Below are 15,119 nucleotides of genomic sequence, written 5' to 3'. Positions count from 1 at the left end.
AATATCAGGTTAGACAGGGCATGTGCAAAATTGTGGTTTGTGTAATATAGTTGATGTTGTGTTTTTGTTTTTGTTTTTTTTGTTTTTTTGTCTCTATATGTCCTTGTGTTCTCCATTCTTCTGTGTACTGTCTGTTCTGAGTGATCACTGTTCTTGTCCTGTTTCTCTGTATTTAGCCTGTGTATAGTGTATTGTATGCATTTATTATTTTGTGTACCATCAACCTGCCAGGGGGTCTGCAGATGGAAATTAGCCTAAGGCTACATGGATATTTACATTTGTGAAAATGTTCATATATGTATTGTCCCCTTAAGAAGAAATAAATAAATAAAACATCTTGCTTTCTGTGTTTCTGGAAAAGGTAATGTGAGACACAGTTGTGCATTTTGAGACTCTATGTTAGAAGCTCCTGTTCAAGTTTTTCACATTTCAAACAAAAGCTAACACAGTTGCTTCTACACGTTACTTGATTCTGCTTTTCCTCCCAGAGCTCTACAGACTGGAATTCAACAATTAGTACTTCTCTCTGACGCGCTTGGAGGAGTTCATATGAAAAGAGAGGTCATATAATTATAGCCATGAGGAAAGTGTGGGCTCTCTGTGTGTATGTCTGTTTCTATGTGGTGTGTGTGTGTGTGTGTGGTGTGGTGTGTGGTTGTTGGTGTGTGTGTGTGTGTGTGTGTGTGTGTGTGTGTGTGTGCGCGCGCGCACAACTGGCTATCCTTATAAGATTCTGTGTTGTGCGGTTTTATTTGCATGCTCAGCATTTTGCGAGTACAACCGTTCTTTTTTTGCCAATCTGATGAAATAGGACTTAAACTCAACTCACAAATTATAAATTAGACTTATCTCTTTGGGAACCAAACACACTAAAATAACAGTATTGTATGTAAAGAAAGAACTGAAGAAACAAAAACAGCTACTTGCGTAAACAGAAAAATCCTGATTGGCTGGGTGTGTTTTGCCATTTCCTGGGTCTAAAACAGAGCAGGTGCAGCAGATAAGATAGGTAACATATTCAAATGATGAATAAAGATGTTACATTGTTCAAGCCTGTGTTTTCTGACTAAAAAGCAATTCAAAATGTACATAACTGTGTTTCTAAGAGTGTCAACCAGCACATTCAATACTGTAAGATGGTGTAAAAGTGGCTGCGGTGGATTAATTCTGATGTATCTCTGTTTTATCTCCAGCATGTGGAAGGGCCTGAATGTCAACTGCACAGACAGCACAGGATATACACCTTTACATCATGCTTCACTTAATGGACACAGGTAAACTTGTTTTTCTGTCTTCTACAAGTATTATTTAATTATATGCATTTCCATACATGTATGTACAAGTGTCTGATGTATCTTTAAGTTGGAACCATCAAAGTATTGGTATTTTTGTTCAATAAATGATAAAAACTGTTAAATTCATTTTCTGGCAAGTTAATTGACACATTTGTAGCACTAATATTTTGGAGTGCTGGAATTTCTTGTATGTAGAATAAATTGTTAAGTCAGGGTAGAAAAGTTTTTCCTTTTATTGTTTTTCTATTTCTCCTGTCAGGTGAACAGTGGTGTAGTCAGTAACTTTGTGCCATATGGTAATGTGTACATCTTGGTCAGGTCTCTCCTTTTTCGGGCCACTAGGGGGCAACAGAAACAAGCTGTAACACTAGGAACACAACACACCTTTTAACACATCCAACATTCATGGAGCAACACTGTAATTAATTTAGCGTCATGCTTCTGGACACCTGATGAATGTTAGTCCAACACTCACTGTCTTTTAACTGTTAGCGCTGTGTTTGGTCTCCTGAGAGAAATACCTTACCCTAATTTCAACTATGTGTGTTCGCAAGCTAACATTAGTCTCTGCCTTGAGTCTGCCATTTGATGCTGAGCATGTAGCGTATAGTGGGTTTTAGAGCTTTATTGACGAAAAGAGCTGCCACTTGCGGTCAAAAACAACGCTAGGAGAGCGGTGAAAGTGAAAACAGTTGCTCCTAGAGAGAGAGCAAAGTTAATGTTAGCATAAAGTAGGAGCAGAAGCAGCTAACGTTAGCCGTACAGCTAACACTTTAGACTGGTCAGTAGTAGTAGTAGTATTATTCTTGGATTAGTCTGATGGACTGTTTGTTTGTACACTGTTAAACAAAAAAACAACAATTTCTTTTATAGCCCCAGGCTAACTCAGATTTTAGAGCCATGTTTTTTATGGTAATCAGTGACACCTGCTGAGTGGTCTAATGACAAAAAAGCTATTTTTTTCTTCTTCCAATGTTTTATAAACAATGTTGTGGAGAGAGTAATAAGAAAGTAAAGAGTTTTAGAGACCGAAGATTCTTCTTCTTCTCGTTTTCTTTTTTACTAAGGAAAGTATCCCGAGCCTGACTGTTGCATTACTGTCACAGCATTAGCTCTGCTACCGGTCTGCAATGCATTTTATGCTGCAACAGTTTTGGTATTGTTGCATTTACTAAATTTCCCTGCAAAATGCCCCTGTAACTGTTGGATTCTTCCAGAATATGTTTTGCTGGAGTGAAGGGATTTGCGTGGTGTAGATTCGACACTGTGGCTGAGCCATTTTTTTTTAACCACTGGCCCCTGGTGACCACTTTTATAGGTTCATCACTACCAGCAGTCCCATTTAAATTGTTACCTTGTTTTCACATTGTCCTTTTGATAAGTTGTTGGTATTATAAAGGTATCGAAAGGTTGAATGCATAATTAAAAAATGACAACTGGTAACTGGTATTTCTGAGTTCAATCAATCAACAGACATTGTTCCAGGGTCATGCCACACCTGTACTCTCAAAATAGTCAAACATACAAAATTGCAAAAAACAATATCCCTGCAAAAGATCAACTGTGTGACTGCTCTGTGTGCATCTGCACAGAACTACAGTGCCGTTTCCTTTCTTCACCTGGGCCTGCTGAGAAATCTGCTTCACAGTGTGGATCAGCTGCAAGCCTGACCACTATCCCAGTTTGGCCGAACTGAAGGATTAGAACTGTGTTTTGGAGGCAATTATGTGGATTTCCTCCTTCAGATCAGCTGGAGAGGATTGGAGGGAGGGAGAGAGAACTGCAGCCTTGGATTGAAAATTAGGCTGCCAACAAAAAGCTCCAGAGGAATGATTTAACGTTTAGGTAGAATAGTATAAAGAGAACCAGCAATTAGGGTATAGACAAAGAAAACCTGGCAACAGGCAGTGCTGTATTCAGAGATTTCTTATTCAGTAATATAATAATTATAATAATTTTTAATAATTTAATTGTGCATTTTTTTACCACATAAAAAAAGCCTCTCGGTGATGCAAGCAGGCTCAATCCAAACAGCAAAAAGTTGCATATTCTCATATTTGACCTTATTTCTTACAGTCTACAGTATGTATTTGACCCTGAGATACTCCTAGTGTCATTTTGCTGGACAACTGCCACTTAAACCAGAGTGAATTATATAAAAAATATAATACATTATTAGTTAACAAATCAGTTCATTAAGAATTTCAGTGCTGCTTTCACCCCTGCTCCTGCGAGAAGTTTTGCCCTTCTTTCTCCTCGGATTCTCTCCCTGACATTTCGAACGCAAATGACGCACTTCGCCATACCTCTTCAGAGAGAGGTGGCAACTTCGGCTGGAGACTTCCTAATATGAAACAGTATCGCTGACATTACTACTGCTGAGCAGCAGCTAAATGGATTTCCGGCACAAGCCCCGGCGCTATGATATGTCGCTCTCTCTATTAATGGAAGGGACAAATGGAACTGTTTTTCTTCGTTTAATTGTTTTTTTAAGTTTCCAATTGAACTCTGTGCTATCACTGCCTCCAGTACTGAGTGAAGTAGGTAGAGAGAAAAAAAACAAAGTAGATAGGACACTGGCATGGACTAGTGAAGCGTAAATTGTCCAGCACAAGCTATAATACAAACAATTTGACCTTCAGCCTCTCATGTACATGTTGCTATACAGTACATAAGCCTACTTTTTAAACCAATGATTCAAAGGCATTGATCATGGAGACAAAACAGGGCCGATTTCTTCTTTTGGAATATTGTGCATTCAGTTGTGAAGTGCAAAATTTACTAGGGTAGTTTATTCTCTCAGTGTGTTTGATTAAACATAAACCAGTTTCTGTTTCTCTTTTCCTCCTAAGAGTGTTATAGTTAAAATGCACAATACAGGTTTGATTGAAATAAGAAGAGGTTGGGATACATTTTGCAAAGCTTTTTCTTTTTCCCTTTATTAGAGTTGATAGGCATGAAAAGGGGAGAGAGAGAGATGGGGGGGATGACATGCAGCAAAGGGCCGCAGGTCAGATTCCAACCCAGGCCGCTGAAGGACTCAGCCATCATGGAGCGAACACTCTTACTGGGTGAGCTAGAGGCCGCCCCAAATTAAACACAGTAAACTGTGCTTTGAGTCCCAGGTTGATGCTGTGTGTAAAAAAGCACATCAGCGCATGCACTTTCTCCGTAAGCTTCGTAGTTTTAATGTCGACACTGTTTTTATGAAAATGTTTTATTCCTGTTTTATTGAATCAGTTCTTACTTTTTCTTTTATCTGCTGGCAGGGTCATTTCCATAAACAGGGGAAACCGCATGCAAGGTATTGTGAAGGTGTGCAGCAAAATTGTTGGCACACCTTAAATGACCTCCACGACCTGTAGAAGGCCAGATCATTGAAGAAGGCGAGAGCCATCCTGGCGATCCTAGTGTCTTTGTGGATCAATTTAGGCTGCTGCCATCCGGGCGCAGGTAGTCTGCCACGATGCGAACTAACAGACTTAAAGGTCATTCATCCGGCGGTTATTACCATGGTTAATAATACTCTGTAAATTTAATTAATTTAAATTAGCTGTGTACTGTGGTGTGTTTATTGTTGGGGTTGATAAAAAATGTTAATGTGGCTGTAATTCAAATTGCCCCTTGGGGATAATAAAGTTACCTTGAACCTTGAACCTTGAAATTATGCAAAACTTTATCACTAAAAATCTTAATTTTAATGCAGAACCTATCTCGGTCAACATTATGATTTCTTGAATAACACATGGTACAAAAAAACTATGTTGGTCATTTAGGCTTATTCTGGCTCCAGCCAATGTGATCCTGATGCTGCAGATACGAGTGATGAGATACAGCTGAAGCTTGAAAGTGTGAAAACACAGAATCACTGTCATGCCTGGGAAAAATAGAAATCGTTGCCAGGGGAAAAAAAAGATTGTTCTGTAGAAAATTACACTGACTATGAGAGGAAGCACAACAAATGTATTTAACCAGTAAAAACAATATCGCCAAGGTCACAGAATATGAGGACAAAGAAAAGGCAGCTCACAATTCAGCATGTATTTTGATTTTAACATGATTTAGTTCCTTCTTGGAGTAAATCGATAAATGATGCAATATGTCTGAGGGTCGCATTGTACTGTATGTCCCACAGCAAAAGATGAATTATGTATGAAGTAAGGTTAAAATGTTTGATTTGGTGTTTACAAGGGGAATGTGACATTATTCCATGATGGAGATTCCAGGTCGGCCAGCTCGGCTTCTGCTCCCTCTCTCCATCCCTCCATCTTTCCATCTGTTTATATATTAACCTGTGTGTATCTAACTGTCTCTCTCAGGGAAGTTGTACTAAAGCTGCTCCAGTTTGAGGCGTCCACAAATGTGCCTGACAGCAAGGGTTGCTTCCCGCTGCACCTGGCCGCCTGGCGGGGAGACGTGGACATCGTCCGCATCCTGATCCACCACGGACCCTCACACTGCCGGGTCAACCAACAGGTAAACGCTGTAATCCCATCCTCCTCCTCTGAAAAGCCTTGAATGTCAATGCCGCCGGTGGGAAACGTCATGTGAATTCTAAGTTTTATTAGAACTGCATGATGTCTTTTTTTAGTCTAACATAAGGCCACAATCTTACAATTACTTTACTGAATTTGAATCACAGTTATTGTATTGGATAGAAAAGTATTTTCTTTGTTCTGCTTACAGTACACTTAACTACAGAATGTTTAATTACAGTACAGTTAGTCTCGCATTGCCAGACCTTCCTCCACAGCGCTGCGGAGGAGGGCCTGGCTAGTCCACACAGCATTGCGTGATGGGAGAGAAACGTGCTCTGGTTTGTTGGCATTTCTTTATAACAGTCACAATCAGTGCATGGAGCCCTGGTGCGGCTTCAAAATAGCCTCGGGAGGGAACTTGTTTTAGTGCAACATGTGTACGTTCAAGAAACAGAATACTCAGATTGGACAGATAGTAACAATAGACTTTAATTACAGTACAGTAACTAGATCTGGGCAATATGGAAAAAATCAAATATCACAATATAAAATATTTTATTTTTTATCAATGTCGATATTGCGGCGATATTGTAGGGTTGACTATTGGTGCTTTCACAAAATATTAACACAATGAGAGTTTTGATAAATAATCATCAGTAATTTGGATACAATGATTAAATGGGTAAAGGAAAATAACAAACCACCTAGGAAGTCTTGTTCAGAAGATCCCTCCATCACTTTACTGTAATTCAGCCTTTAAAACCAGGAAAATACAACACTTGTGTTAAATCACAATATTACGATAACCAAAATTTAAGATGATCTCTTGCCTCATATATCAATACTGATATAATATCTATTCATTGCTCAGCCCAACTGTTAACTACAGAATGTTTAATTGTCAGTAGAAGAGGTGTTAACAGGACCTTCAGATATTCTTTTATAAATTTGTCTAGTAGGACATTAATATCAAGATATATTGCTGCTCTTGTTGATTGCAGCTGCTTATTAAGTCCATTTCTACTGCTGCCAGTGTTGGTGTTATATTTATTAGGGTCAGCCGTCTTCTGTATCAGCTCTAAACGCCTCTGGCCCTGACCTCTGACATATCTCCGAAAGAGGCAAGTAAATTTAATGGACTCTGAAGAGAATCATTAAACCTTCATGTCTGGATTTCTGTAGCATAGAGAAGCCATTTATTAATTAAGCTTTTAGCAAAAGAAACAATACATAAATGTAACCTTTGTTCATGTTGTTGCCCACATTTACATGTTAAATGGTCAATTGCGGCTAAAAGAAAAGCTTTCCGTCTGTGTTGTAACTGTTCCAGAACAAGAAAGGTCTTATCAGCTAAATTAAAGTTCTTCTGTTGTATTTAAACCAGCTCTGCCACAGGTCGTCTCGTTATGGCTCCTGTCCAACAGAGCCGATCCTTTACGGTTCCCAGGATTCTCTCTCTGACAGCCGGCTGAGCGTTTCTCTGGGAGCATTCAGCCTGCCACTGCTGTCATTCCTCATCAGCAAAACTGACCTTTTACTCCTCCCTAACTCTTATCCTGTCTACCTCTGCTTGCAGTTTTTTGTTGATGTCACACTCTCGCTGATGTGCTGGCATTTTAAGATGAGCACAAAGCATGCAGAGGGTGTTGACAGCTAAAATCTTGATCTTTTTTTTTTTAAAGTATTCATACTCTTGATGGCAGTGTAGTAATGGACCTCCCGGGTTATTGGAGCATTAATTACTCTGCATAATAAGCACATTTTCCTCTCTCACGATTAGCCAAATCATTTCCCTCTGTGAGTTGTTAGAGCCTAATTGTTTGCTGTGATAAATGGTGTCTATTGCCCCTGAAATGAAGAGGTTTGTCAGCAAGTGAACACGGGTAATTTTCCTTTTTTACCCCATCATTGATTTGTAGAGCTGAGCGGGCTGCTGGGCAGGCAGCGTGGACACATACAGGGTGAAAGATGCTGATTGAAACGAGACCGTACAGATGCTGACTTCAGTGCATAGTCAACGTGTGTGTGTGTGTGTGTGTGTGTGTGTGTGTGTGTGTCTGTGTGTGTGTGTGTGTGTGTGTGTGTGTGTGTGGTCTTTTGTTATGTTCCGTGTTATGTTGTTATGGAAGCACATAGAGCATATGAAGATCTACTGTCACCTGACTTTTTCAGTTTCTAAAACCCAATCATTCCAGTTATTTGGGTGCTAAAGTGCAGTCAGTTACTTAGTGTATTTGTGGTTTTTGGTGCTATTTTATTTAACTTTCTACAATAACTTTCAGCAAACCCCAATGCGGTTCATGTGTAGGAGGCGAGACTTGATAGCTATAAGTCATCATTATACAGTCAAAGAAAGTTGAAAATGGAGTGTCGTGGAAGTTTCTTGTACAGCGAGAGAGGAATTTGTTGTAAGTGAGACTTTGTTGAAACAAAATAAAGACAGGCTGCAAACTGAATCATGTAAGTTTGTTTCCTGTAATTTACCCATTACAGGAGACGGACTAATGCTGTTGTGTCAATATTTGGTGTGGTGTGCACATAAAAAAGTAGCAAGGAGGACGTGTGTTACATGCTGCCAACATAATGCAAAGATACAAACTGCGTCACAGTTTTGATCTATTGAGTAACAGAGGACCAATGAAAATGACATCGATATCTATATTTACCTAATTATTGTGAAACACAGTATGCATTTATTAATTAATTTTGTCCTGGCAGTAAATACATTTGAATGTGAATAAGAAAGAGAAAATAATATTTATCATGACACTTACATATTCAGATCTTACAGAATCTATGTGGTTGTGTTTTAAAGTTAGCTTTTATTCATGTGCATCAGTGAAAGAATGGTGAAATGAAGCTTTATAAACACCTCGGTTGCTTTTAATCCTTTAATTGCACTGGTCGTCTTTTCTTGTATTTCTTGTTCTCTCTTTGTATCATACATCTCAGTTTGAGCCTTGTATATCAACAACCTGGTAATTACTATTATCATCAGTTGTCATCACTTTTCATCTCTCCTTCTGTACAGTAAAAATCTGTGAAAATGCAAAGCTCCAGAGCTCACATTAGCAAGCTTCTGTTGTCTGTCAAACTATTGCATGCAGACAAAGCAACACACAGTCTCCAGCATGACTGGGCCTTCACATTCTTTAGGTTAAAATTTGTGTTTTTATTTTTTTTCCTTGACCACTGACTTTAGCAAGTTTAAATTACGGTACCTGTGCATTTTATGATTCTGTGACGCATCGTTGTACCGTAGTCTTGCAGTTATGGGTGGTCTGTGTGAGGGTTGTTTTCAGGTTGCAGGCAAAAAGCGGAATGTAAGATTTATAGTGTTAGTATGTTTACTATGCCTAAGCTCCATATTTCCCCACTGTCTGTCTTGCCTGTATCATTAGTCATGTTGATATACTGAGGTTCACACATGCTCCCACCCATCATGGAGACTTACAGCAACAAGCCATTGGCTGCACATTATCCCATACTCAAACATATTACTCTGCCCACACACACACATTACACGTGTCAGAGGTTGGGTGTATGTGAATCTGGGTGTACAGCTTAGTTTTATCTGGTGATTCTAGAGAGGCACACGGTTTGAATTACTATTCTCTCTTTTTTTACATGAACGATAGAAACACAACATTTGTGCTCACTTTTGTACATGAGGTAACAAATGGTGGCAGGAGACGGTGGAAAAGGACACAGGAGGAAGCTGTAATGAGTGTGAAAGGTCCTCAGAGCATTGGCTGTGGGAAGTGTGTAGGTGGGCCAGTTCTATGCTGCAGCCAATAGATGATTATTTGAGGTTAGTGGATGTTATTAGTTGGTGGTAAACCAGTTTCAGATCACAGTTTACTGCCTAATTGGTCCCAGTAGTTCCATTTACAGGTGTGTGTGTGTGTGTGTGTGTGTGTGTGTGTGTTTGTGTGTGTGTGTTTGTGTGCGTGTGGTATTTTGTTAATGGAGCATGGGTTGTTGCAGGCAGTCTTACTGGAGAAGATGATTGTAACATACTGGGTGTGCATGTTTTTGTGTTTGTGTATGTGTGAGAGACAATGACGCAGTGATAGAGGGTGCTTGTTTACATGAGTCTTGCACTCTGCTTGCATGGCCAAATGCATATTTTGAGGACTGAGGCGTTTTTTGTTGTGATCTCTCTTTCTCCCACTGAGAGACTCATGAATGCTTTATTTTAGGTCTGTACCTGGGTATGGTGCGGGGACAACGCTAAATATAAAAATACAATACATGGTTCTGCTGAACTGATAGCGAAGCAATGACAAGTTTGTAAAAGGACTGCCAGGTAAACGTAAAGGCAGACGATGAAGCTACACCAAACGCCACAGCTACCAAAAAAATGCCAAGAAAACACATAGTGGTGACCACAATTCCATCTAAGGAGCCGACTGACAATCTCCCAGTCTAATCGCATTGTTCCTCGTTGACTATCCCTAAGCTGATTGTTGCGCACCGCTCTCTGTGTAACATTGCAATTAAATATAATAAAGAAAATAAAAGTGAAAAAAATATACATATTTAATATATATGGACTATATTTACAGAGCTCTCTTTCCCGGGGGAGGGGGATCGTATATTGTGTACTAGTATCAAAGCGAAAATGTTTGGGAACCATTAACATAGCCTATCCTTACAAGGACCATTTTGAGAAACTCGTTTATGGTGCATCTAAGGATGGTTCCAAATTTAAGAATCGGCCACTGAGCATCACAAAGATATTGTATTATACATACAACCAAGTTTCAATTTGATATAAAATTAATTTGTGGTGTCGTGCCCCAAAATGCAATTTTAGGAGATTTTAGTGACACAACCAGCTGTGCTGTGCCATGATGTCCAAAACAGAGTCATTTTGGCCCCAGGATTTGAACCAGTGGCACTTAGAATAACGTGCATCCAGACAAAGTATGCTGACTGACTAATGATGACACACTTTACCCAAATTATAAAGATTATTTTGCTTGTGCCTAGCCATGGCAGTGTGAGGGACGTAGTGCGTGCGTGCGTGCATGCGTGCATGCATGTGTGCGAGTGTGTGTGTGTGTGTGTGTGTGTGTGTGTGTGTGGTAACTAGCACACTACCTCTGTATGGGGCCTCTGAACTAGTCAATTTAAGGGTTATTTTGAGTGTATGTGTGGGTGACTGATTAGGTCAAGTATGTCCCCCTGTGCTGCAGATATATCCCAAGAATGTTTTCTTTTCCATAAACAGAATTATGGAGGGTTATTATTTTTCTTTCTCTCCTTCTTGTCTTCTGTCTCCCCCTTTGTTCTCCCAAAGGAGGAGAAAGGGGATCAGCAGCAGAAAACCAAGGGAGATGATAAGAGAGATGATGTACCATTTTTGCTTCAAATGTGGCGTTAGCATGTGTGAACTTGTGCATGCATGAAATACTTCCTGTAGGCTTTTCTCCAGGTGTAGCAAGGCCTTCTGGGAGCTCAGAGGCTGTGTGAACTAAGGCAAAGGTGAAAGGTAATGAGGTTGCTTGCCTGCTGTGTTTCCACAAATGTCTTTCTGTGTTTTTGCCTGTGTGTATTCATCTTACAGTCTTGGCAATTCCGAGCCCATCATGCACAGATGTTGCTACCACACATGAAAATGAAACCATATGTTTCCTGACGGTCAACATGTGAACATGGCCTCTGTGAGAACACATGCTGCTAGCAGAAGCCACCCTGGGAAAATCCTTCCTCAAGCCTAAAGCCATGCCCGCTACTACCAAAACATACAGTCACACTGAGCCATAGGATGTTTTTTTTATGAGTAATGTGTAAAAACGTGTTATGTAATGTGTTTTCACAGCCTGACGCTCTGTTGGCAGTGGGTTTCCTAATTTAAGTTTAGTTAAAGACAACCGATTCATCTTGCTATTTATCAAAAACAAATCCTTGCAAGCTGGAGCAGATTGTGTGTGAGTGTGTTAATTGAGGTGTTATATGAAGAAGCAGGATTTTCTTCTTTGGTACTTTGACAGAAAATGAAAATATGGTTCCTCTTTAAGTTGCTAACCCTACAGGAAGATCTGGAGCTACCTGGAGCTGTTTGGGATTTTGTCTTGCTCAAAGGCAGACTGTCTCTATTTAACCATCAGGCAGTCTACTGCACCTCTGAGAAGTCTGATGCAGGACTAAAAGCTATCCAATTTGTTAGAAGCTCATTTCTTTAACTACAAATTCTTTGTGTCTTTTATCAATACATTTCACATTTGCAGATTTTATGGCTTTCACTAGTCAAGGATAAAAAAAAAAAATCTTTTTCATGATGTTTTTCAAATATGATGAAGATCAAAGATCAAAGCAGTTCTGATGTATTGAACAGAGTTAGTTCAAAACTGCCTTTTATAAAAGAGTGATTTGGGAAAACGCAGTGTTTGAAACATCATGTTTTACGTTTAAAAAATGTATAAAATTGCAGAAAAAGTGATGAGGTCCCTTTTTTATATGTTATTGTAACTATGCCTGAGGTTTTTTTTAATTTTATACTGTAATCAATAAAATATGAACAGCTAGCATTATGATCAGTTGTCAACATGATCATCATGATGACCGTTTTGAAGTCAATACTGATAGTAAAATGTTTAAAGGTATCTGGATATTAGTTGAGCTGAAATTATAAATGCATTTGTTGATTAGGTGGCCGTGATTTGGTGATTTGTTTTTAGTCATTTATCAAGCAATTGCTTTTTCTTTTCTTTGTCTTATATCATTGTAAATGCCGGCTCTTTTTCCTTCTTCTCCATTCAGAAGACCTTAATAGCTTCAGGCTAAAAAGAGAAGTAAGGGAAGCGGGGAGGAGGCCTGTGCTTCTCATGCTCTTTCTGCCTCTCTTTCTATACAAAACACTATTGTATGATGTGCTGAAAGTTTTTATTCACATATATATCATCAAACTATAGTTTTCTGCCTGAAAGAAACACCTTAACAACTTAAATTTAAAAAGTTAAGGAAAAATACAATACTTTATTACAATTGAAATCAAACAAGATATATAAGAAAATACAAACTATGATCATTGCTATGTTGTAGCAAACAAAATAAAATTTCTTCTAAATTCATGTACACAAGAAAAACCCTATGTATGCTGACTTTTTATTTACAGTTTAGTATATTCTGTATAGGCTACATGTAAACAGAGAGATGGATGCATATTAATAAGAGAAGACAAGAGTGATAAATGAGAGAAACCGTTTCACCGTGGTGTTGCTCATTTTTTTTCCATTCTCTATTTGTTTACCCAGCTCTCCCCAGGCAGCGCGCTGAGCTGCTGGGATTATGAGACGCCGCGACGTAGACGAAGCTCATCCTGCATATCAGTCCATCAGCATTAACATGGTGTATGTTCAAACAAATACCTCCGCGCTTCATTTGCTCTAGTTTCATTTCAGCCCCGGCCTGTCTGATAAGACCATTTAATTGCATGGATGTAGCAGTTTGTTTGGTCCCATGCAGATGAACTTCGGTAACGCTGATAGTGTTTACATGTGTGTCAATGTTTTGTAATACTACAAGTGTGCAAGTAGTTATTGTCTGTGTACTTTGGTTAAGAAGGGTAATGCAGGGGATGCTGCATGATTAGGAAAGATGTATCATAAAAAATTATGAATTATGCAATTAAACTAATTGTTCTTTACACCATATAATAATAAAACCACGCAGCTATCTTGGTTAAAAGGACAAGCAGATACTTTTTATTACGCTTACTTTAAATAAGTATGACCATTAACTGTCAGTCCTATCATATCCGTACACTGATGAAAGAACTGACATCCATTTGTATGGGCATGTCAATAATATGCTGCCACGCCTGTTGATGTGTCATTAGTAAATGGCTGTTGCTCAGGGCTCAATCAGCAACAATACACCGAGTGCTAGATGATATCGGAAAGCTGTCAGAGCAAGTGTAATGGAAATATATAGCTCGCTCTGAGAACATGGAGGGTTTTTATCTACTTCTCCCGCTCTCTCTCTCCTCCTCTTCTTTTCTATCTCCGTCGATCTATCACTCTCTGTTCATATCTTTGTCACTTTCCTTTCTGTCTTGGAATTGTGTTTTCCCTATCTAACGCTGTGTGTGTGAGGCACAGCGGATTGGACAGACAAAGCTTTATTGTCCGTTTAAGGCTGCAGAGACAGAACGGGTCATAGGGAGCGCCAAAGTGTGTGTGAGCGTGCCTGCGTGCGTGCGTGTGTGTGTGTGTGTGTGCATGCATGCGTGCATGTGTGTTTCCCCATCCTCTTGATACTTCTGCCATTTTTGAGATTGCTCTACCCATTTTCTCTTTTAGGTTCAAAGTTCAATTCAGTTGAGCTTTGGCTGAAAACACACTAAAATATTAGCCTTGCTCTGTGTAAAGTTGAACATGTGTGAAAGCCCAGAGGGTGGCACAAAATATGCAACCAGTGAGACTGTCATTAATCTGTGTGCCACATATGTATGTTATCTGTTGGTAACCATAGCAACCACATTTCACCATGCTTTACAGTATCTTACCAGTGCCTTTGAGGATTGTATAGACTAGAAGTGTAATAACACACTCTAAGGGTATCTTTAAAAAAAAAAAAGAGCGACTCTGTGGCAGAAAATGCCACCGCTTTGTGTCATACTGTTCCTCATCATTCCCACCTTGTTTTATATATTTCGGGATATTTTGTTATTGTACATGGTAAAAAATGAATTACCTATTGGGTCTAGCACTTATTTTTCCATGTGCTATTGCATTTGACCTTTTTAATAGATCAATGACCTATTCTCCAGACATTGCATTGCTATTCTAAACTGAATATTTGTGTGTGTGTGTGTGTTTGTGTGTTATATGTACAGTACAGGACAAAAGTTTGGGTCCACCTTCTCATTCAATGCGTTTCCTTTATTTTCATGACTATATACATTGTAGATTCTCACTGAAGGCATCAAAACTATGAATCAACACATGTGGAATTATGTACTTAACAAAGTGTGAAATAACATTTCTTATTTTCTAGTTTCTTCAAAGTAGCCACACTTTGCTTTTTTGGTAGAGCTGCAAACCCTTGGTGTTTTCTCAATGAGCTTCATGAGGTAGTCACCTGAAATGGTTTTCACTTCGCAGGTGTGCCTTGTCAGGGTTAATTAGTTGAATTTCTTGCCTTATTAATGGCGTTGGGACCATCAGTTGGGTTGTGCAGACGTCAGGTTGATACACAGCCGACGGCATATAATGGCAAGAACCAATCCGCTAAATAAAGAGAAACTAGGGGCCATCATTACTTTAAGAGATGACGATCAGTTGGTCCAAAAAATTGCGAAAACTTTGAATGTGTCCCCAAGTGCAGTCACAAAAAC

At 39.2% G+C, this 15,119-nt stretch overlaps 1 protein-coding gene across 1 annotated transcript in view; it reads left to right on the top strand.

The window, feature by feature from the left end:
• Positions 1 to 15,119, top strand: part of anks1b (ankyrin repeat and sterile alpha motif domain containing 1B) — a 219,654-nt gene that overhangs the window by 62,719 nt on the left and 141,816 nt on the right. Inside the window, exons 2-3 of the mRNA XM_032505829.1 lie at positions 1,194 to 1,274; positions 5,615 to 5,771. Of these exons, the coding sequence (XP_032361720.1) occupies positions 1,194 to 1,274; positions 5,615 to 5,771 (238 nt within the window). The remainder of the gene's footprint in view (positions 1 to 1,193; positions 1,275 to 5,614; positions 5,772 to 15,119) is intronic.

Source organism: Etheostoma spectabile, chromosome 23 (genome assembly GCF_008692095.1).
Source record: "Etheostoma spectabile isolate EspeVRDwgs_2016 chromosome 23, UIUC_Espe_1.0, whole genome shotgun sequence".
Lineage (NCBI taxonomy): Eukaryota > Metazoa > Chordata > Actinopteri > Perciformes > Percidae > Etheostoma > Etheostoma spectabile.
The sequence above is the reverse complement of the archived record's forward strand: the minus strand, read 5'-3'. Positions and strand labels throughout refer to the sequence as shown.